Raw genomic sequence first — 22,587 nt, forward strand, 5'->3', positions numbered from 1 at the left:
GATTTCTTCGTCGACGGAAGCTTCTTCGCCGATGAGATAATAGGGATCGTCGACGAGACTGTGGAGATTGAGGCTCTCGTTGACGTGCAAGCCGTCGACGAGACAATCGTCGACGACGATGAAGCAGACGTCGTCGTCACTGTAAACGTCGACGAAGCCACAGCAGCCAATTTCGTCATTGGAATGGTCGTCGACGAGCCCGTCGACGACCGCGCTGACTGAAGTGTAACAACACTTGTAGAGGCTGGAAATTACGCCTGAGAGCCAGGTCTCGTGGGCGTAGACACAGAAGTTACAGTAGCAGTAGGTTTTACTTGGGCTACTGATAAGGCCAGCTTTTTCCTCTTTAGAAAAGGAGAAGGCAACTCCTGAACACTGCCACGCTTGGAAGCAGCAGTTGAAGGACCTGACTGGAAACTCTCTGCGTCTGACAAAACTGCGTCTTTGTCCTGAAGGCGCTTCAACCACAGAAGAAGACGACCTTCCCTGTCTCTGATAGTTTTAGCAGAAAAAGTTCTACAGAACTTGCAGTCAGCCACCTTGTGTTCGGGATATAAACAGTAAATACACTTTTGGTGGGGGTCCTTCTCAAACAAACGCAGTTTCCCACAGGAAGAGCATGGCCTAAACAAAGACTTCTTACTTTACATCTTGAAAAACAACTGAAGTAGTAGAGTTGAATGAAGAAAACTGAGCAGAGCTCAGGGAGACTCCCTTCACACGACGTGCGGTAGAAAATCTGAGGACTGGAGCTTCTGAGGAGAAGGTTCTAGAGGGTGCTTGAGCCTGATTGGCTGCAGTTTGGACTAACATAATGACACTGATATGTTACAAATTAGTTTTTCTCTTTATAATGCATTCCTATGGAGGAACCATTGTAGAGGTTTTTTCAGTGTGTATTATCTCTATTTTATTATGTATTATGTTATTACATATATATATATATTAGCATTATTGCTATCTTTATGTACCGTGGGACTCCCACTTCGACGACGGGGAATATTCAAGCATGTGAATCTATGAAAGACACCCCTAATACTGGAGAAGGAGGACGGAGCAGGAAACAAATTCCGAAACTTACACATATATTTCCCTGTAATCCCTCCCAGGGAAGATCCCCTGAGCCCCATCTGTAACTTCACCATCATGCCCTGCTCTCTCCTTTTTCCACTGCCATTACCGTTCCTGCTATAATGGTTATTTCTCTGCCATTTCAGAGAACATGACATAGATCGTTTTTAGAAGCATTCTATTATTGCCTGGAGTGAGCTTCTTGTACACATCAGTCCAGACAGAAAAGGCTCTTAGTGCCTTGCTAGGACATCCTTCCTTCTGGATGAAGAACTCTTCCTTGCAGCCCACTTGTCAGCCATAGTCACCAGATTGAAGGAAGTTGGGAGGTTACAAGCTGCCTAAGGGCTGAAGCAACCACAGTTACCTATTGGTGTCCAGGCAGAGGTGTCTAAAGTCACTGCGGTTATGACTGCTGATGGCATCTTCATAGCAAGGATGCCCCAAACTAATCTACAAGCCCAACAGGAGTTAATTGGCCCAAGATCTCCACAGGGCCACCTAGAATCCAGCCTCGTCTTCTGCTAGATCCCCAGCCAATTACCTTCCCCGGCGTCATCCTGCACCATCAGGATTGTGATTACGTCACAACCTCCTGAGACCAAAACTTTCATGTCTGAGGCCAACTGCAGTTGCATCTAGTGCTTTATTAGTTTGTCTCCACCCGCATTCCCTCAATTTCGCAGGCAGTTTTGTAAAGATTGCTGCATTTTTACAAAAGTGCCAATTTCGCTGCAAATCACAAAATCCTGGAGGGTCTGCGAGACTGGAGACTGACAAGGAGGAGTAGAGGGAGCGGTTAGGGGAGATGGAGAAAGTAACATCAACTCCAGCTCAGACAGAAAGGATACTGATAGACACCACCCGTGATAAGGGCAACAACTGAGCATAACATAGGCCTCAAGCAAAGTGGAAGGCTTACCTGCACGTGGCCCGAAGCCCTCCCCAAATCTGACAGTGCAGGTTGATGCAAAATCATCACCATTACCAACAAACTCTTCAAAGCTTAATATGTTAACAAAGGTATCACCTAAGACCGATTGGAGGCGGCCAGCCTTCGCAGAGGTATCAACCCACAATATACATCTGCAGCCTTAGGAACAGCTTTAAGTACAGTGAATAACCTTGCTGAAAACTGTGGATGCTACAACCTACAGAACAATAATGTCTGTTGGAAGCTCAAAAGAAAGAAATATTTAATCTATGTTCTGAGTTACATGAAGAACTTGAAATGAGAAGAGGGATCTAAGGCTCATAAATGAAAAAGAAAGGTTGGTAAAACCTTATGACCCAGACAATCCTGGTTCAATCATCATTGCTGAAGTATGTGAAAAGGTCAAAACCAACAGGACCTCAAAGAAACAGCAATCCCCTTTCCATGTAGACCCCGTAGGAGGCAAAACTCATGTGATTCCATCAAAACCAGAAATGGAACAGATCCCCATGCCAAGCATAGACTTCACCCAAAAACTGAAAGCGTGACAGCCAGGAACATGACAAGCGCCAAGCCATGAAGCGCACTGGCTGTACAAGTTCACCCCACTGTGCAGGTCAGTCATAGATGATCCCACAAATAAAGCATAATAAAGGGCCAATTTTGCATCATTACTGAGTTTACAAGTTTACTGAATTAATCGGACTATCAATGGAAATCTAGAAGTTAATCCCCCAGAGTTTTGACCTTTCCATGAGGATGTATTTTACTTCCACAGTGGTCTGGGATGATTTTAAGGAAATATTATTACCTGGACTTTTAGGTACCATGTAGACCTTTGGGTGTCATCAGTGTAGATACTGAACATCGAGGTAACATCTTCTAATGGTTAACCAGGTATTTTAAGCAGGGCTGGTGAAAGACAGGATACCTGGAAGAATCTCCAGATGTTTTCGGCTGGGGCAATAAAACCTTGTCAACCACACAGACACTTGCTTATCTGTCACTCGATAAGGATTGAAACAATTTCTCAGCCACCTCTGTCATCCCGGTCACTTCCTTCACTTTATGAATCATGATTCAATTCTCCAGAGTGCACAATAGGTGTCTAAAAACAAATGTGCTGTATGTATCTCCAATTGTTCACCCACTTTCTACAACTGTGTTTTCAGACTGCTCTTTCTCCTAGATCTTAAAATCCTAAAATAAGGACTATTTGAATAACAGGGAAGCCATCTTATTCAGACTTCCATTGTAGTTAGGTTTACAATCCAATTTAGAATACCAGAATCAGATAATGGCCAATAAAATGAAATACAATGCTATAAACAATAACTTTCTATTTCTTTCCACTGCAAAAGCTGTTAGACCTGCCTAAGAAAACTGGCAGGAAATAATTCTCTTATTAAAACTGCAAACTCCTACGTAATGCACGTAAGGCCTATTAGATGGCATACCTGAACAATATGAGAATAAATAGAAAATCAAAGTAAATGCTTTTTTTCAAATTAGTAGAGTTCTGAAAAAAAAGCAGAAAACAATAGAGTTCAGCAATAGAGGATCCACAAGTGACTTCTTGAAACTCATTTTTTGATCTTTGCCAGGCCCAAGTTACCACGATCACTGCTACCAGAATGCACAGGTTTATTGTATTCATTTTATTTTCCATAGCGCAAACATGGCTCAAGAGAGCTGAGGCACTCCACAGCAGAGCTCAAATATTAAACAGAAACATGAATATAAGCGGATAAACGAGTCCCAGCCCAGGTCATAATAGAAAGAGAGTAGGTTAGAAATCATCAATAGATGAGAGCAGAGAGCGACCATGTTTCCTTCAATCTGCATTATAGCAATACACCTGTTAGGGTAGACAATGTCATGCGTCTAAGAAGGCAAGGACTCCTACCCCACCGCCATCCATCCAGATCTTAAGGTCATCATAAATTGATGATATCACAGACTCAGTTCAATATGTTTGGCTCAACAATCAATTTTATTTCCAGGTAGGGATGTAGCTGCGTACTTATTGCACTTTCAGCTCAGATATATATGACAGGTTAGAGATAGGCCTAAGGCTGGTGAGGACAATATATCGATTTCTTTAAAGAGGGGTTACTAAGGCAGTTTTAAACGCAGCAGGAAGAGAGATGTCACTAGAAGGATCAGGGCCATCAGGAACTTCAGCGGAAAAGGAGGACAATGACCAATAGAATCACGACTAGAAAGGTCAAGAGTGGAAGAACAAAGCCAGGAGGATTAAAGGGCAGAACATCAAGAAGATAGAAAGGACCAAGAGGAAAAAGGATACCAGGAGACCCATGGCACAGGACAGGGAAGACCAGAAAACTAGGTACAAGTATACCTGGGCCAGGAGGACCAGGGCCTGGTGGGTCAACTTCAAGGAGACCAGGACCATGGGGGCCAGCACCAGGTAGATATTTCTAATGTGGATAATGACTAGGAGGACCAAGAGGAAGAAGATGGACATAAACAGGATCAGGCCTAGTAGGACCAAAACAGGATTAGAGTCAGAAGGACCAAGTACAGGGCCAGGACCCAGAGGAGCAACATGAGCAGGAGGATCAAGACCTGGAGGTCTGAGAACAATGGAACCAGGACAACAAAGGACTGGAGGATCAGAGCCAGGAGGACAGTGGCCTAGATCATCAGAGAGATCAGGACAAGGAGGAGAAGGAAAATGAGGGGCAAGAGGACCAGGATTTTGGAGGCCGAGGGTGACCAGGAGCAAGACCATAAGCACGAACAACAGAATGAGGACCTGATGAGAACCAGGCCCAAATTAAGTAATAGGACCAGGATCAAGAAGACAGGGAGGACCAAGACATAGAGACGCAGGAAAAGAACGGCAAGTAGAACCAAGAGGACCAGTACCAGAAAAATCTAAATTAAGAGAACCAGGGTCAGGAGAACACGGGGTATTAACCGCATGCGCGCTAGCGGTTTTCCCGCTGCGCGCTGCGTTTTTCAGATTACCGCGTCAGCGCACGGCACATTACGCTCATGACGAGCTGAGCTCGTCATCAGCCCTGAAGGGGTTAAAACAAGAAAGACAAAAAGGAACAGGAGAACAAGGGCAGCAGAAGACCCACGGGGCCTGTACATAATATATCTGCAATCATCTCCACCCAGGGGTCACAGAGGATGTCTAAAATAATGCAGTCTATTTGCCTTCAAAATGCAACCAAAGACCGCCCTCTATCCACAACTCTGAAACTCTTATTCGCAAAATGCCTGTTCACGCGAGTCACCATTTTGATAATTAGTAAATGCACACGAAAATATACTTGTTGCGAGGTCAAATCATTCTCTTGAATCTATCAGATTTATTTTATCAGGCTTTATTGTATGTAGCACCACATGCCGCGGTTTGAACACCTCTTAGCACTCGGTAGTGGTGGAGAGGAAGAATATTCCACAGTTGTAAAAAGAAATGGTAGCTTGCGTAAAATTGGGTTTGAATAGGAGTGATTGTCATTGACTATGGTCGTTGTAATGAGGTGACAATGGCAGTAGAAATCATTTGACAGTTTACTTGATGGCGACCTTCAAGAAAAGGACAAAAGATTGGAAGACTTGGAAAAAGAAATTAGGGTACAGAAACAAAAGAGGTAAGGTAGAAGGTGGCACAGAAAAACCAAAAGGAGGGGTTGTGGACAGAAAGAAGAATATTGAGAAACAAGATGAAGAAAAACAAAAGAAGATGAGGAGGTAGTAGGCCAGCTGAGAAGGAGAATGGATGGGAATGTGTGATGGGCTGAAAAGGTGCAAGATGGGAAGATCTATTGTCATAACAAAAGACCACTTTCCCTCAAAAAGCAAGGAAAAAAATGGCCGAAAGAGTCGATGTATTTTTTAGAGAAAATGTATTTGATGACTGCGACGTCACCATGAGAAACACAATATCAATCCAGTCAGAACTGTCAAACCAGGAACATATGAAATGACATTCAGAAGACTCACAACTAAAGATTAACTTCAATGGAATACTAAAGAACTCTGAAAGAACTAGTGTGATTATTACAATATAAAAGGACGATAAGCAGGTTTTCTAAACATACATTTAGATTTATATATACATCGCCAGATACCCTTCAGATATGGTACCCAGCAGAGTCTTGCTGAGAGATGCTTACTGTGAAAACACGTAACACTTGCAATAAGCCCCTATCTAAGTCTATATGGAAAATATCAGCATTCAAGGTGTAGCTATAACATTCACCTGAACCCATGCTGACAACACCTGATAACTTGCTTTCAATAATGTGATTCAAATGAAAAGTAGAGCTATGTATGGTGTTCTTAGATTATCTTTTTTAACAAGGAGTGCCATATTTTTGGATACGGGAATACTCCAGACGTAACCTTTTCCAAGTAATGTAAGCCATGAATGAAGAAAATAAACTCACAAAAGCCAGCTGCTGAGGAGCCACACAAAGGCAACTATCTAAATATATTGCTGTGACAAGACATATTACTTCAAATGATGACACCTTTTACCTTTCTAATGACATCACCCATTAGATGAGTGCTGATCTCCGCATCGCCTTCACCAAACCTAACCACCGGCTAGCTACATACATGAAGTTCGAACAGGCTTGACTCTATCATTCGATTACTGACCCCCTGAAAACTATTGCAAGCAGAAGAGCTACACAATTACCCCCAGATTTCTATGGCAATTAAAATCTTTGGTGAATACCAACTGGGCTGCAGTCAAATAAGCAGTATGAAACTGGAACCATGTGAGTTGCAGAGTCCACCATTTGCATACTGGAAAAAAGCAACACATGCCTTCTCACCTTGACTGCATCTCTGCCAACTTGAGCATGTTCATCTGAATCTGAGCAATAATGCAGTATTACTAAACATCGACCAACTCTATCAACTAATACCACTACTCTGACATGTTGACCCGAAGTACGGAATGTGGAATCATTACATGCAGCAATAAAGGAGATTCTATCTTCCCTGCTTTAGGCAGAAAAGTGCGAGGAAGTATGAAGAACACAAGATCCAGAAAAGGCTAATGGAAAACTCGGAATGCATTAATTCTTAAGCAAGCAGGAATCAAGTACCACCTCTACGCTTATGGCACTCAACTTTATCATAAGATTCAATCCCGCTTTGACGTGCTACACCTCAATGACGCCTTGACTAAGATGCAATCCTGGTTCCACTACAACCACCTTAAACTTAACCCAAAAAACACTGAAAATATTATTTTCTCCCCTAAAAACAACTCGCACCCCATCCAATCCTGGATCTCGGACCTTACAGCTCTCAACTGCTCCCTCACCATCTCCAACTCTGTTAAATCTCTTGGAATTAATATTGACCAGAATCTTTCTCTTATCTGCCACATAAAAAAGTCGACCAAAAGCACTCTCTTCACTCTCCATGACCTCAAGAAATTAAAACCCTTCATTCCTGCTAATGATTTTAAATCAGTTATCCAATCACTGGTCCTGTTGAAAATCGACTATGGTAACGCAATTCTCTCTGGAACACCTAAAGTTCACCTAGCCCCAATCAAATCTGTTCTTAACCTCGCTGCTAGGCTCATTACTGACCTCAAATGGTTCGATCACATCTCCCCTGCCCTTAAAGCACTCAATTGGCTTCCCATTGAAGACAGATCTACCTACAAGACTGCCTGCATTACAAACAAAGCCCTCCATCAACACTCCCCGCTTTACCTCGCAGATAAACTCCACAAAGCGGGCTGCTCGCGAACACTGAGGATGTCAAACACTCTCGTTCTTGTCCCTCCTCTGTTAAACAAGAAATCCACCCAATCACGCTCCTTCTCCGGAAATGCGCCTATCATCTGGAATGCACTCCCTAAAGAACTAAGTTGCAACCCCTCCTACTTCAGCTTCAAAAAGGACCTCAAACTTAACCTTCTCGACAAATTCTGTGGTCCTTAACCCCTTCTCATCGCTCTCATACTAACCCGGTTTCCTACTGTTTAGGGTCACCCGTTCTGTTCTTCCTACTCCCTGTCTCCCCCCTTTTTCACTTCCTCCTTTTCTTCTTCCTCTCTTCCACTAATCCCTCTCATAGGCCCTGCCGGACATACTTGGTATTTCCTTCTCCACCCTCCCACACCCACAGCCTCACACCATTCCTACATTCTACCCCCCTCAACTCCACCCCCCCTTTCTTTTCCACACTAACCTCACTTCTCCTTACTTGCTGTTGTCTATCGCAACCCAGACCGTGTAAATTGAGCCGTTATCTATTGTTTTAATGAGTTTTGAATGCTACCTCATTGTATTTTGCTATATTGTAAGTCCTACTCATTAAACCCTTGTAAAGCACTCTGATAACCTTGGGTCCAGCCAGTGCTTTATTTTATTTATTTGATTTATATAGCGCGTAATCACCCCAGGGTCTCTAAGCGCTTTACCAGGTATATACCAAACAAATTCTGTAGCCGATCATCAAGTTACAGCACCCCCCATGCTTGCTGAAAAAGCACTGTTTTTAATTTTTTTCGGAAAGGTAGCAAGTTGGATTCTTTGCACAGTTCAGTTGGTAAGCTATTCCAGACAGCTGGAAAGACGTTGGAAAAAGCACGACCACCTAAGGTGGATAATCTGAAGCGCGGTTGAGTTAAAAGGGTAGCATCTGAGGAGCGCAGCCGTCTACCGGGCTTGTATGGGGCCAAGCGGGCTTTAATGTAGCTTGGCGCCTTTCCATACAGGACTTTGTGCGTAATACAAAGCCCTTTAAACAAAACCCTCTGTTTGACAGGCAACCAGTGGAGTTCACGTAATAGGGGAGAAGCATGCGTTCTCCTTGGTTTCTTGAAAATCAATCTTGCAGCATCGTTCATAACAATTTTCAGGCGATTCAGATGTTTTTGAGGGAGCCCTGCATATAGTGAGTTGCCATAGTCCATCCTGGCTAGGATCATGGCAGATACAGTGCGTCTCAGGGTGGCAAAGGACAAGAGTGAGGAAATTTTCCTCAGTGGTCGAAGAAGGCCTACACACGTGCCCACCACCCCCGAGACTTGTTTTTGCATCGTCAGACTCCCATCCAAGGAGATACCCTGGCTTTTCACTACTGCTGCAGGTTCTGGAGGCGCTCCTAGTTCTATTGGCCAGAACTGATCATTCCAGGGGTTGCCCATGATGGTGATCGGCAATACCTCGGTCTTGTCTGGATTGGTTTTCAAGGAGTTCACAGACATCCAATTAGCTGTATATCTTAGGATATTCTGCATTCTTTCGTGTGCACCCTGACAATCTTCCATTTGGATGATTATTTGGGTGTCGTCAGCATAGTTGTAAATTTGACAGTCCATCTGGTTGAGGGCCGAAATCAAGGGTTGTAAATAAACATTAAATAAAAGAGGGGAGAGGGCAGAACCCTATGGTACACCACAAGTAGTCGGCATAGTGGTTGAAGATAAGTCTGCCAGTTGAACTATCTGAGTTCTCCCTTGGAGAAAAGAGGAGAGCCAGACATATGCTGTGCCCTGGATGCCTAGATCCCTCAACCGCAGCAACAATTGACTATGACAGACGGTGTCAAAAGCCGCGGAGAGGTCTAATAGAACCAGGGCCCCAGGGAGTTTCTTGTCAGCTCTACTCCTTAGCTCATCCAAGATGGATAGCATCACTAGCTCCGTGCTGTGATGCGCACGGAACCCAGCCTGGTTTTGCTCGAGTTAAGCATTTTTCTCCAGATGATCAGCGAGATAAGTAAGGACATGCTGCTCCAGAACTTTGGCCAAGAATGGTAATTGAGAGATAGGCCTAAAGTGCTTTAGATTCTTAACATCCGCCCCAGTTTTTTTCAGCAGGGGGATCAACCGTGCCTCCTTAAAGGAAGATGGGACCAGTCCATTTTGTAACGAGTTATTAAGTAGGGTCAGAACGTCTTCCTCGATACCAGGCATAGCTAACTTGAAGACCTCCGGGGGACAAGGGTCTGCCTGGGAGCCAGATTGGCCTTTCTGGTGACTATAACATCTGCCCGGAAGGCAGCAAGCTTTAGGCTTTGCCATCCAAGCCTATATCCAAGCCTCCATACTTCCTAAGTGTTACTGTTGTGATTACATTACAGGCATGTAACAGAAGGGATATTAAGGAAATGACTTTTTTGTTTATAAAACCTTTTAAATAAATAAAAATAAATAAAAATAGATACCACTAAATGGGTAGGAAGGATAATAGTAGAACTTAGGTTAAAAATACATGGTGTTTTAGAATAATAATACATGGAACTGTGCTACTGGATTTGGGCTTGTGGTTGCAGCTTATATTTGCTCGTTTTCAAAAACTGATTGCCAATGGGAGTATGCAATGATTTAAAATAATCAAAACAAATACATTGGAAAAGATATATACAGACTATTTTAAAATAACGACACTCCTACAGTGACAATACAAAACATTTAAATTTGATTATAAATTAAGAAAATGATTTTGATCTGCTAACATTTGGGACAGCCTTCCATGTGACAGGGATAGAAACCCACCACTAAAAATATTTAACTTAACATTTCTTGTATAGAAGCTGACCTACGGAGGATGTGAAGGTACTTCAAGAGCGGACGTCCAAGTTTCTATAAATTTACACTTATACATCCCAAATGCTGACAATCTGCTATATGGACTTACCTTTTTCTTGTCCTCATCCTCCTTCTTCTTTATGTTGTAGATGACTTGGAAAAGGTCCTTGAGATCAACCACAAGAGGCTCAGCCTAAAACATTAAACACATTTTCAATCGTTATTTTGTAAAAACACCTCCAGAGCTATGCAATAAAACATCTCATCCTGATAAGGGATGATTTATCTTTCTTTAATGGCCTGCTAATTAGAAATAAAGCAAGTGTAATGTAATTCCCATTAAATACTTACGCGGTAGTTTATTCAGATTGTTCAAACGCAGTGCTTTATGACCACATTATATCCAAAATCCATCATATATACGGAGGAAATTAAATTTGCAAACTGAAATACATTCATAAGTAGCGCTACAGCAACATTCATTAAAGTCAGACGGTGTGTACTAACACTGCAGTAACAAGCTTACAAGAGCCTAACTGCATTACCCAGGCCCTTATTACGAGTTTATTGTTAACAGGTGCTATATATGATACCTCATGAATAACAGTATAAACATACGTTATTTATCAGATGTGATAAACATCGGCTATAACAAGTTGTTAGATACACCAACATCTGCATGGCATGGAAAGCACTTTACTTTTTTGCCTTGATAAATGTCGGCTGGTTTAGCAAAGGTTGAGTTATTAATACACTTCATATTCACCGGATGGGTCAAATACCAGACACATTTGTATTTATGGCCCCTGGCAAAGAAGTTTTTACGCAGGGGACAGGAAACAACAAACCACTCCTAATCCGGGCTTTAAAGTTGTAGTTAGCTTTACATGATATAGTAGTATTTGTCTCTTTTGTGCCTGTGCCTAATAGCTTTTAAAAAACATAGGAAGAACATTAAGGACTACTGAGGGTAAACTACAAATACTAACAAGACCGAATGCGCTGTAGTCTTTATGCACATGGAAGATCTTTTCAAAAGTACTTACAATGCTTTATATACTCACATCTAAAAGTTAATTTTCTGTCATGGCAATGACTAATATTATAACACATTAATTTTATTTTCTGCACGCTAATAACCACCTTCAGAAACTATTTTATTAAATATTGAGATCTAATAAGAAACTTTGTTTAATTTCAATGACAAGAAGGCTGAGCTAAAGTAATGGAGAGGGAACAGATTTAACAAGCATTGGCAAAACCAATAGGTTTCGCCTATGAGAGATCTGTTGGCTTTGTTAATATTTTTAAGACCTGTTCCACCGCAGCACATTATAGAAGAACAATGAATATGCAGCTTTTATGTAAATAACCTTTGCGGGAGCCCTCCAACTGTTGTTTCTTGCTGTTCATTAGAATCTGAATGTTCTGTAAATAGGGTATGTGTTCACTTTGAATGACTCAACCCAATCTTGACATTTTACGTGTGTTGCTAGAAATGTGTGACAAATAGCACAATAAACTACTATTACATACTGTTTTTCATTTATTTATTTATTTATTTTTAGAGTTTTATATAGCGCGAACTTGAACCGATTAGGTTATCAGAGCGCTTTACAGAGCACCAGTTCCGTTACATGTTATCAAAGCACTTTACATAGAATCAGTTACGTTACATAAGGAACACATTTCTTTTTGTTCTAGTGAATAGGGTTATCTCTTCACACGGGGGAAGGGATACACCTGGCTATACTTAGGATTACATGCGTTATAAAACAGGTACAGCAGAAAAAAAATTGCAAATGTACAAGAGATAGTCACACAAGGAGAAGGTGCAAAAGGATAAACTCTAGGCATATACTAGTGATATCTCTATCTACTTAGGGAGGGGATACACATGGATATACTCTAAGAGTCACATAGGAATGTTAGAGAGCAAAGCGGACTCCTGCATAAACTAGTGATTAGAGTTATCTCTATATATATAGGGAAGGGGTAAAACTGGATATACTCTAAAAATCACATAGGAATGGAAAAGAACAAAGCGGACTACTGCATGTTCAAGTGATTAGACCTTTGGGAGAAAATGTTTTTTTTTTGCATTACCACACAGTTCTTGTTGATTTGTTGGTAAGGCTCTTCCACTACGAGTGCATGCACTCCACTCACTCGTTATAAAGGTGTGATGGCTACCAAAAAGGCAGTCTTTAACACCAAATAATTTCGACCTGCACTGTGCATGGGCTGAAAAGGTAGAAGAATGAGTTGGTTAAGCACTATATGAGTTGTTCATCATACACAACACATTATTGTTCAGTAATACTATGACGTAAATTGTTCAAAGCCCACTTGATTTTAGAGGACTGAAACCAGTAGCCAGCATTTGAACTACAGCGCCAATGTAAGAGCCAAATCGATAATGAGATAAACAATTCTATTGTGGTAATATGCCAGATCGCTCCCTTGTTGGACACATACAATATTACATTGCAAAATGCACCCATTGGCACTAAACATTTAGGTAGGCTACAGCTGAGAAAGTATTTCTATGATATTTCTTCCTTTAGCACTAGTGTACCTATTAGATACTATCGGAACTACCCTTGGCCCGAATAGTTTTAGGATGTTTAGCTTTTCACCGTCATTCACCCATCATTTAATAACAGGGTTGGGAATTATAGTACGAGTGGGTGCTGACTTCATGTAATGAATTTGCCCTTCCACAAGAACCTTTACAATAGCTAAGTAAAAACGTGAAGCTGCCATGCAGATCTCAGACCTGCCAAGAGGTACGAATTCAGAAACTTTACTGAGCACCAGTATTCAAGTTAGACACACACTCCTTAGCCGCACATTAAAAAGCCCCATCCAAACTGCACTACTTTCAAACACAGACAGTCTCACTGTGTCAACGTTCTTTGAAAAGTGTGGCATCAGTCTTTTCCATGTTCCTAATTTTGAAAGAAGCTGCTGCCTGAGCCATAGCGTACAGGTGGTGGAAACAACAATAATAATCATAAGGTCCTCCACCAAATCACCTCTATCAGAGCACGAGCAGTGGTGAGACTCTAATTAAAAAAATCAATCTGTGCTTGGTCCATGCACCAGAGAAGAAGTGAAGCCCAGCCTATGTTGTCCAATTAGGAGGCAGCAATAAAGAGTGACACTGAAGCTAACTAATGGTAAGCAAAGACCCGGCTTCAAGTCCTTTTTTGTAAATAAATAGTCTCGTAAGCAAGAGTGCCTGCTGCTCACATAGGCCCCACCCTAGAGAGGATGGGCAATCTTGACTTCGTGAATCTATGTCTGAACCTTCCAGCTAAAATACCTGCAAGGTATAATAAAGAAAGGATTGTTGAATGCTGTGCTCAGGTGCATCATGAGATAGTTGAACCAAAGGTAGTTCAGAGACATGCTGAGTCAAATATTTCGAAAGTACAGTTGATTAACTGCCTAGTTAAAGATGTTAATGCGGTATTGCTGCACCACTCTGTTAGAATGAATAACTCAGAGGAAAATCCAGAGGTGAAGAAGTGTGTCCTCCAAAAGATACTGTTGGAAACTATGAAAAAACATTTTCTACAAGTTTACAATGTACATGAATCGGTGTGACTCATGCCTCAACGTTCAGGAGTAAGCCCAAGATCGGCCCGGGCACCAAAATAAAAGTGGCTCCCTTTAGTGAGTTAGATAGCTAAGAAAGTGACCCATGTTTGCAAATTGGGTCAGTTTTGAACTTGTAAAGATTTGAAAGGGCACACAGAATAAATAAATCAGGGAAATTAACAGTAAAAACTGGATATGCAGACCATAAAAACTGGCCCAAAAACAGCCAAGAAGACCCTGACCTGTCAGACTACCTGATTGCCCTATAGGTCAGCCTGACCATGAGTAACCCTACAGAAGACAAAAGGTAGGTCTGTCTGAATTACTCTTTGAAGTCTTATTGCAAAATGAGACCTATGCAAAGTAATTGTAGGAACCTCTCACGTGCTTTTATACATTCTAAGATTGTAAATTTGGCCTGCTTTTAATTGAGAATTTACTCTACCTGCCCATATTAATTAAGTAATCAAGTAATAACCCTAATCACACCTGCCAATGGTGACATCTTTTTAGAAAAATAAAGTATTGCTCTGCTGTGGAACTCCTTCCACATAGACCAGCGATATTCAAAATGGAGGCACGCCTATCTGATGGGGCCTGTATTGATCACAGGTGAGCCCAGGCACTGGCCAAAAGTAGCATCATGCTGAAAACAGTACAGTATTTGCAGTGTAAAAAAATAGAGTGCAGCAGGGAAGGGACAAAAGCAGAGGGTAAAGCAGGACAGCATATTACATCCTCACCCGTTTTTTAAGACGAACTAAGAAATTACACAGTTTTCAAACAAGCAGAGGAAATACTTTTCTACTTTTCTTAAAGGGGAACTAGTACATTGCATAATCTTTAAATCTTATGGGGGAACAATTGTTTTCCTGTCCCAAATCGTATCAACAGGACCGGTAGCCAGCCCTGGAGGAGACACATTTGAGAGATCACCAACAGTCGCAGAATCGGTGCTAGCACCGCACAATTCAACTTCGCATGCCTACGCTGGGGATGCCACAACATCGTTCTGCAACTCGGCAGACAAAGTGATAAACAGACTCAAACTAACACATAGCCCACAAGCCATTCATTAGAGCTAAGAGGCTAGCACAAATTCAATTGCCTGGTACAGGCATGGAAAAAGCCATGAAGTATACAATACAAACAATTCTTACCACCTTGACAAAGGGGAAAAGTCTCTTATGTAGTATCATCCAAAGAAGCGAAGAATCACAGAAAGGCTACCAAAACAATGAAAGACTCAGAGGAAGCACAGTGGGAAACAACCTCTAAAGAATACAGCAGATGATTCCATAGTAGAAAACAAACAAATGTGGTGAGAGTTTTAAACAGCAGCAACAATGCAAGATGGACAATATCCATCCCAAAATCCACTAAGGGAGTATTTAAAGGAAATTATTTCTGGCTCGGTTTACAGTTAGATCAATCGTCAATGGCTATTTCAGGGGTACTGTCTGGATTTTCGAGTGAAAACCGACAGGTTCTGATGATAATCCAGACTATAGAGCAGAATATAGGACTGCCCAAACCAAAACCAAAGCACCTGAACAAGCCAGGGTCTTCCGCTGCACCACTCTCTCCCATTTTACGTTGGGTATAGCATTGGGTATAGCTGCAATGTTAACAGAAATACTGTCTGGCAAGGGACTATCGCTATATATTCAAGTAGAGAGCTTATAAGAATTTTGAAAAGTTGTTAACATATTAAACTTAATAAGATGGTAGAATGCCCCAATCACTTACTGTCTTTAAGATGGCGGACCACAAGTGTGCCTACGTGACCAGTTCTAGAGCTCCATAGCACTATCATCTTGCAAATTAAAATGGCGTGTTCTCATAGAAATATGACTCTCAGTACACATTTTGCAACTGAGATGTAGGCAACCGAAATAATCGCTGCAACCACAGGTTACCATAGGGCTGAAGAACTGCTGACATAAATGATTCATATTTACATATCCTATGGTGTCCGAAACTCACACCCTTAAGCTACATATATTCCTTTGTCATCTCATCACTCTCCTTTAAGCTGCTTTTGTGTGTATGTGTTTAGGTATGTGCTAATAAATATAGAGCAAACTTAGAACAAACATGGGGCGTGATGTACAGTGTCAAAACAAAACACATAAAAGTCATTGGAGGGGTAGCTGGGTTCTTCGGCTATTTCCTAAATTGGATCAGCGTTGGTCTTGATGAAACACAGGTGTTAACCCAGATTCTGTGTGAAGTATGTAGACTTGTTTTTTTCCTCCTGTTTTCCACTTCTTTGAATTCAGTCTCATGGTGTCCTAGCTGCAGGTGTGCCAAGAGGCACCGGAGGTAGTGACCTTGTCAGTCAGATACGAAGGCTGCTGGTCGTGATGGCTTGCAAGGGGCTTCATTGAAGTTACATCAACATGGGACAGTCATATAATATTTTGAAAATAGGTTACATTCATGAATGAACAATATGCATAAAATGCAAAGAAACTCAACTAAACTGTGATGGAGGCATTGTTCAGGCAGGAATATTAAAGAAAACACTTTTTTTTTCAATTGCTATGTGGTAAGTTTGTTTCGGATTTATGACAGGTTGGAACAGGTGTTCAACAGGTGTTCAAGATGAACAGTAGCAAATCATTAGTTAATGATTCTGTGAATCAACAAATTCTTCCACTTGGTTTGCCTAGAACGTGGTTAATACATTTGCATTGCCAGTCCATGGCCCGTCCTTGAACAGTCCCATTTTGCATACGCAAAGAAGGAAATTTTGCATTTACAATCTTCTCTTTGTTAACTGTTTACTACCCTCTCACAGTCCGGCCTTGAGTAAGATATGCACATGAAGAGTATGCAATATACTTCTCACACAAGTTTAGTATTTGTTCATAATGAACATTTGGTTCGTGTAAGAGTTTTGCTTTTTAGAATACAGGTTAATTTCTAACCAGTTGGTGTAAGCTTCAAATAAATCACAGAAAACTGCTTCACCTAGAAAGAACTGCCTTGTAGACATGGCCACACCCTAACTTACACAATGTGCATCTTTAAGAAAAAAATAGATATGAATGCATTACTAGTAAATTCCACAAACCCTACAGAATGAGTTTAGAACAGGGAAAATAAGCAGTTTGATATGCACCTTCCAAATCACTAAGCGCGACCACTTCTCACAATACTATTGATCCTGTAGTCACAAAGGGGTCCATCCAGGTGCAGACGGAAGAATGGGAATGTAGCACAGGTGAGGAAATTCATGCATCTACATATATCACTAAGTATGAGTTATGTGTAATGTTTAGGGCCCTAGGCTCTAATGCAGCACTAATAACCACACAGACACACAGCCATACGGTCTGGAACTGGCACAGGGCACGTGCGTCCGGCCCCCTTTATTAGCAGGGCCATCTTACCAGTGACACTTGTGATGGATGGGTGAGTGTGGAGCCAGCCCTTAAGAAGTGGCTGATGGAAACACCAGATGTACAAACACTAAACCGTGTCCTGCAGGACACTATGGTATGCACACGATACTTGGACAAACATATTTTCCTAAAGCATGGGTAGAGGAACAGCAGCCTACTGATGCTGGCAGGACCTAGTCATTGATTTACTTGGGTACTGAGAGAGCGCCATGTCATTTTGGAAATTGTAGGGGTGCATCATATCTCTCGTGGTCAGCACCCGCATATTTAGAGGGTATACTAATGTATGTTTTTGAGATATAACAGTAGGTTGGGCATTAGTACAGTGTGTAATCGATGTATTCATAACGATGCAAATTAATGTAGAATGTTAACAGGAGGGTAATGCTTTATATGAGGTAGAAATGCTACTACACGTGTGTGTTGTAGGATTAATAAACGTGCCATATTAAGAGTTGCACGTGTAGGAGATAGAATGTGACGTTTTAATGTGGAAAAGAACTTACGTTTAGAGATGAAATGTAATGTTGTCTTTGTAATGGAATAGAGAGCATTGCTTATAATGTAGAATCATATAGAAATGCATTTAAACGCCTAAAGACCTGGGTCATGAAGAAAAGCCAGTAGAGGCCTAACTGTAATTTCTTTAGTTAGCTTTGGTTATTCTTGTGAAATAGCTGCTTGTTGGGAAGGGTGCTGTTGTCAGCGAATATTGCATTGTAACTTTGGATATGCACAACGTTGCTTATCATGTATTTCAGTTGCAGGTGCAAGGCTACGGAGCGTGTTAGGTAGAAAGATCCATTGTTTGGAAGTTAGGCCGGTAGGAGTGAGGACGAGTAGGTGCCAGAGGAATGTTCATCTGCAACATTTGGGGAGAAGGTACCGGGGATCCAAGGACACCTCAGCGGACGTTGGATGGAAGGATGCCATGCTGGAAAAATCCGAAGACCAACACCTGCCCAGAGGGGCGTGCCTTTGGCGTATTTGCGATTTTGGGAGTTTTGTAATAGGGACAGACACCGAGGGTGAAGAGCAGATCTTGTCAGGAGGTTGCTAGAGCAGGATGTAGGCAATCTTAGACAGTGTTGAGGGAACTTAGGGCAGAGTGGGATGTAGGAAGGAGCATCTTAAAACAAGCTCAGTAGTTTAGACTACTTATTTGAGAAACGTGAATGCACTTCTTAGGGAGTCTTCACGGCTGACACCTTAACTCTTGCCTAAAGGGATGTCACCTTAGAGTTAGTGTAGGGACAGACTAACCTTTTCTTTCCTTTTGTAAATGCAGTCCAGACTTCAAATAGGGATGGTATTTGGATGCCTGATGTTCCTAGAATTGACTTTGCTTTTCATTCTGAGTCATCTGAGACTCCTTCATAGGATTATGTTTGTATTAGTGCCAATCTATTTCTTGAACCTCTTGCTGAGGCGCTTGTATGTCCAATTATTTTTGGCTTCGTAATAAATTCTTAACTTCAGTTCATAGTCAGTGGTTCTTTAAATTGAATTTGATTGTCTATTTGCAAAGTGTTTTAATTGTGAGTTTGGAAACCTCCCCTCTACACTTCTTAGGAGACAAAAAGGTCCAGTCGACCTGTCCTGGGATTCTGGAGAATTGATAAGGTAAACATCTAGATAAGAATCCCAGCCCCTTCAGTACTCATATCCCATTTTTAGAGATGGCTGTTAAAGACCATCCTTCTGATATTCTAGGTTTATAGTAGTATCCCCAGTTAAATGGCAGAAGATGAACATGTATATGTGCCCCATGAGACCCTTTAACTTGAGGCCGAAAGAAAATAGGCTTTGTGCACATCTATTTATGAATTATAAGATGTCATAAATATGTGTTGATGGTGTAGCATGAGTACAGCTTGGCTGTGCATGTGTACTTTTAACCCATGTGCCATGTAACTATGCCAAGTATAACTGTGCTTTGAGAATTTGACCAGCACAAATATGGCACTTTTTTCCAAACTCTTAAACACATATTGCTAATACAGTCAAATGAAAATATTACAGATCAGACCTACTAAATGAAAGTAATATTTAAATTTGGAAAATTCCAATTACGAGCAGATGTACTCCACACGTTCCAGCTACTTGCCCAAAGTGTGGGATTATCAGTTGCATTTAGTGCTTGCTACTACAGTGATAAAGGTTTCAATATGTCCACGTTGAGGGACTGGCGGATATTTCAGTGTGGATTCTGCTAATGATCGATAGAATCCTGGGATTTATGCCATCAGCTATAGGCAATGGAAATCTTTCTCCAAGGTTACATTATCGGTGTCCACATATTTGGTCTCACTAACATATTGGGTGTGGTTTCCAGCATTTTCTAGACACTACCATTAACTTTTAATGAACAATTGTTACCTTTTCTATGGCAGCATTTTACAGAGTTAACTTAATCGTAGATGGTGACAAACTCAAACAGGATGGTTTGTCTGCCACAGGCACCGATGTAATATCCGCCGTTCTTAGGCACCATTTCTGCACCTCCCACCCTATGTAGGTATTTAATTTTAGAACTAAATAAAAGGATGGAATGATTAAATGTGTTTTAGCACAAGGCGTTATTTTAGTATACTGTTCAGAAATAAATCATGTCATCATATGTTCTCTTAATTTCATATAACAATACAGGTCTTTAAACTGCTGCATTGTTTCAATTTCACAGAAAACAATGAGTGTATGATAACCATATTATGCCTTTATCATACACCAGTGGCGAATTTGAGGGAGTCCCCCTGCAAAGTACGTGGAGGGGCCCCCCACACTTCGGACCTAGTCAGGAGCTCTCAGGCCTGGGGCCCACCTGCCGTGCACAGTGCTGTGTGGGCCCCCTGGAACTGGGGCTAATGTTACGCCACTGTCATACACGCATGCAGCTCCACTGGTTAGCAGAAAGTTGCTATATTCTTCAACAGCACAAAACTGATAACTAGTAGCTCAATTCTTTCCTGGTATTCAAGAAGAGAAACAGACTTCTAAAGCATCAGATGTACCTTTCATCACACAGATGTTTCCACTTACAGCAGTGTCTACACCTTCAACACAGAAATTCCCCTTCTACACTCAGATCAGCTTTTGTATTTATTCCAACACAATAGGCTGACTGCGTGTCTCTCAGATGACAATTATTTCATCGGGGTCTGAACTTCCTTAAAATCACTGTTGTGTACTTCCCTGGTCAATGTTTCATGCCACATTAGAACACTGGAACGTTGAGAGCTCCATTGAAGCGAATGGCGCAGCAGCGGGCTTATAGACACGGTACAGGTCTGCTGCTGTCAACATTCGAAATGTCTTAATCCACTCCTTCTGACTCTCCCTCTCACCTGCCACTCCACAAGGCTATGTGCAGGGGCAATGAGGGAGCCAGAGGATGCAGACAATGGCACACAGCGATCCCCACCTTCCCGGTTCCCCTCCCATTGCGCCTTGTGACGCTAGAGCCTCGGAAGGAGGGAAGGGGGTATTGTGCTCAGCTCTTGTCTTCATCGACTCTGCCAAACAAAGAGACCTAGAAAAAAAGAGGCTAACTGCTGAACACGTCTCAGCGCCTGCTGTGAGTGCATGCCAGTAACTCACGTTCGTTCTCTCTTCGTTCTCTCTCTCTCTCTCTCTCTCTCTCTCTCTCTCTCTCTCTCTCTCTCTCTCTCTCTCTCTCTCTCTCTCTCTCTCTCTCTCTCTCCTCTCTCTCTCTCTCTCTCTCTCTCTCTCTCTCTCTCTCTCTCTCTCTCTCTCTCTCTCTCTCTCTCTCTCTCTCTCTCTCTCTCTCTCTCTCTCTCTCTCTCTCTCTCTCTCTCTCTCTCTCTCTCTCTCCTCTCTCTCTCTCTCTCTCTCTCTCTCTCTCGTTAAATGAACTGAAGCTTTGGGTGCGCGAAGGGCAGTAAACCCCTGTGTCTCACAGAAGGCTGCTTTTTTCCAATTAAGACAATCTGTCCTAATTGGGCCACATGTTGTCATAGTCCTACAGCCTTCCCTATCTGGCTATGCCGACCATTAAAGGCACACTCTCTGTTGAAGGCCCTCCTGCTGTACTGGAAGCAGACTTACAAAACCAGGCAGGGTTCAATTTAAGGGTGCAATGGAGCAATTGGTTCCAAGTGTCTGTGTACCTGGCTTTTTGATTAACTCTGCTGTTTTCAGGCTATACAATTTTAAGGGTAACATTATATATGTTTTTAAAACAAAACTGCAGTGGCCTTGGTCTTCCAAATAGGTCAAATACTAAGGGGCATAATTACAATCCCCTCAGTGATGTAAGAACGGTGATAGGAACCTTGCCTTATTTATTTAACATGGTTTAACACTGCCTTGTAAATAAGGAACCCTTTCACATTGTATTTAGCATGAAAGGGGAGGGCAATGGGTGTTGCGGGGGCCCTTGTAAATAAAGCGAGGCCTCTATTGCCATCACAACATCACTGAAAGGCAATAGGGGCTTGTAAATATGCCCCGAAATGTGCGCTTTCACACTTCCAGCTTACAATATTTCTATCTGGAAGCAGAAAAGCAGTGAGCGGCCCATTAGCATATTTATTAGATATCGGTCAAGGTTTCTGCTAGCACATGTGTGTTGTTAAAATGTTTTCAATATGCTTATGTGTGGCATTCCAATGCCTTGTGCATGACACTATCAGTCATGTTATGTGGCACTGAATTGCAAGAATAACTAATCAGTAATCTCTCTGCACTGAAATAAACTACAAAAAAGTACCCTTTTTTATGCAATACAATGATCTAAACATGCTCTTAGAACAAATGAGCATTTTCCAAGTGATTATTTAAGGGTACTACCTTCATTCCTTCTTTTAAAATGATCAAAGTCGATTTTTTGAAAGAGCGAGGGGTCTGATGCAAACAGAATTGTGTTATTGAGAGAGCAAATTTGGGTTTGTATCCCCTGCCTCTAAAATCCTAAAAAAAATGTATGCAGTGTGATGACAAATAAAGTGAGGCGTGGCAGTGTCATCTTAGGAGTTCCAAACAAGAACATATTTTAAGAGCCC

At 41.8% G+C, this 22,587-nt stretch overlaps 1 protein-coding gene across 5 annotated transcripts in view; it reads right to left on the reverse strand.

The window, feature by feature from the left end:
- DAB2 (DAB adaptor protein 2) overlaps nucleotides 1-22,587 on the reverse strand; it is a 313,212-nt gene that overhangs the window by 76,543 nt on the left and 214,082 nt on the right. For all 5 annotated transcript variants that reach the window (XM_078674996.1, XM_078674994.1, XM_078674993.1 and 2 more), the window contains exon 6: nucleotides 10,660-10,743. In XM_078674996.1, coding sequence (XP_078531122.1) covers nucleotides 10,660-10,743 — 84 coding nt within the window. The remainder of the gene's footprint in view (nucleotides 1-10,659; nucleotides 10,744-22,587) is intronic.

The sequence above is a fragment of the Lissotriton helveticus genome, chromosome 2_1, assembly GCF_964261635.1.
Source record: "Lissotriton helveticus chromosome 2_1, aLisHel1.1, whole genome shotgun sequence".
In the NCBI taxonomy this organism is placed as follows: Eukaryota; Metazoa; Chordata; class Amphibia; order Caudata; family Salamandridae; genus Lissotriton; species Lissotriton helveticus.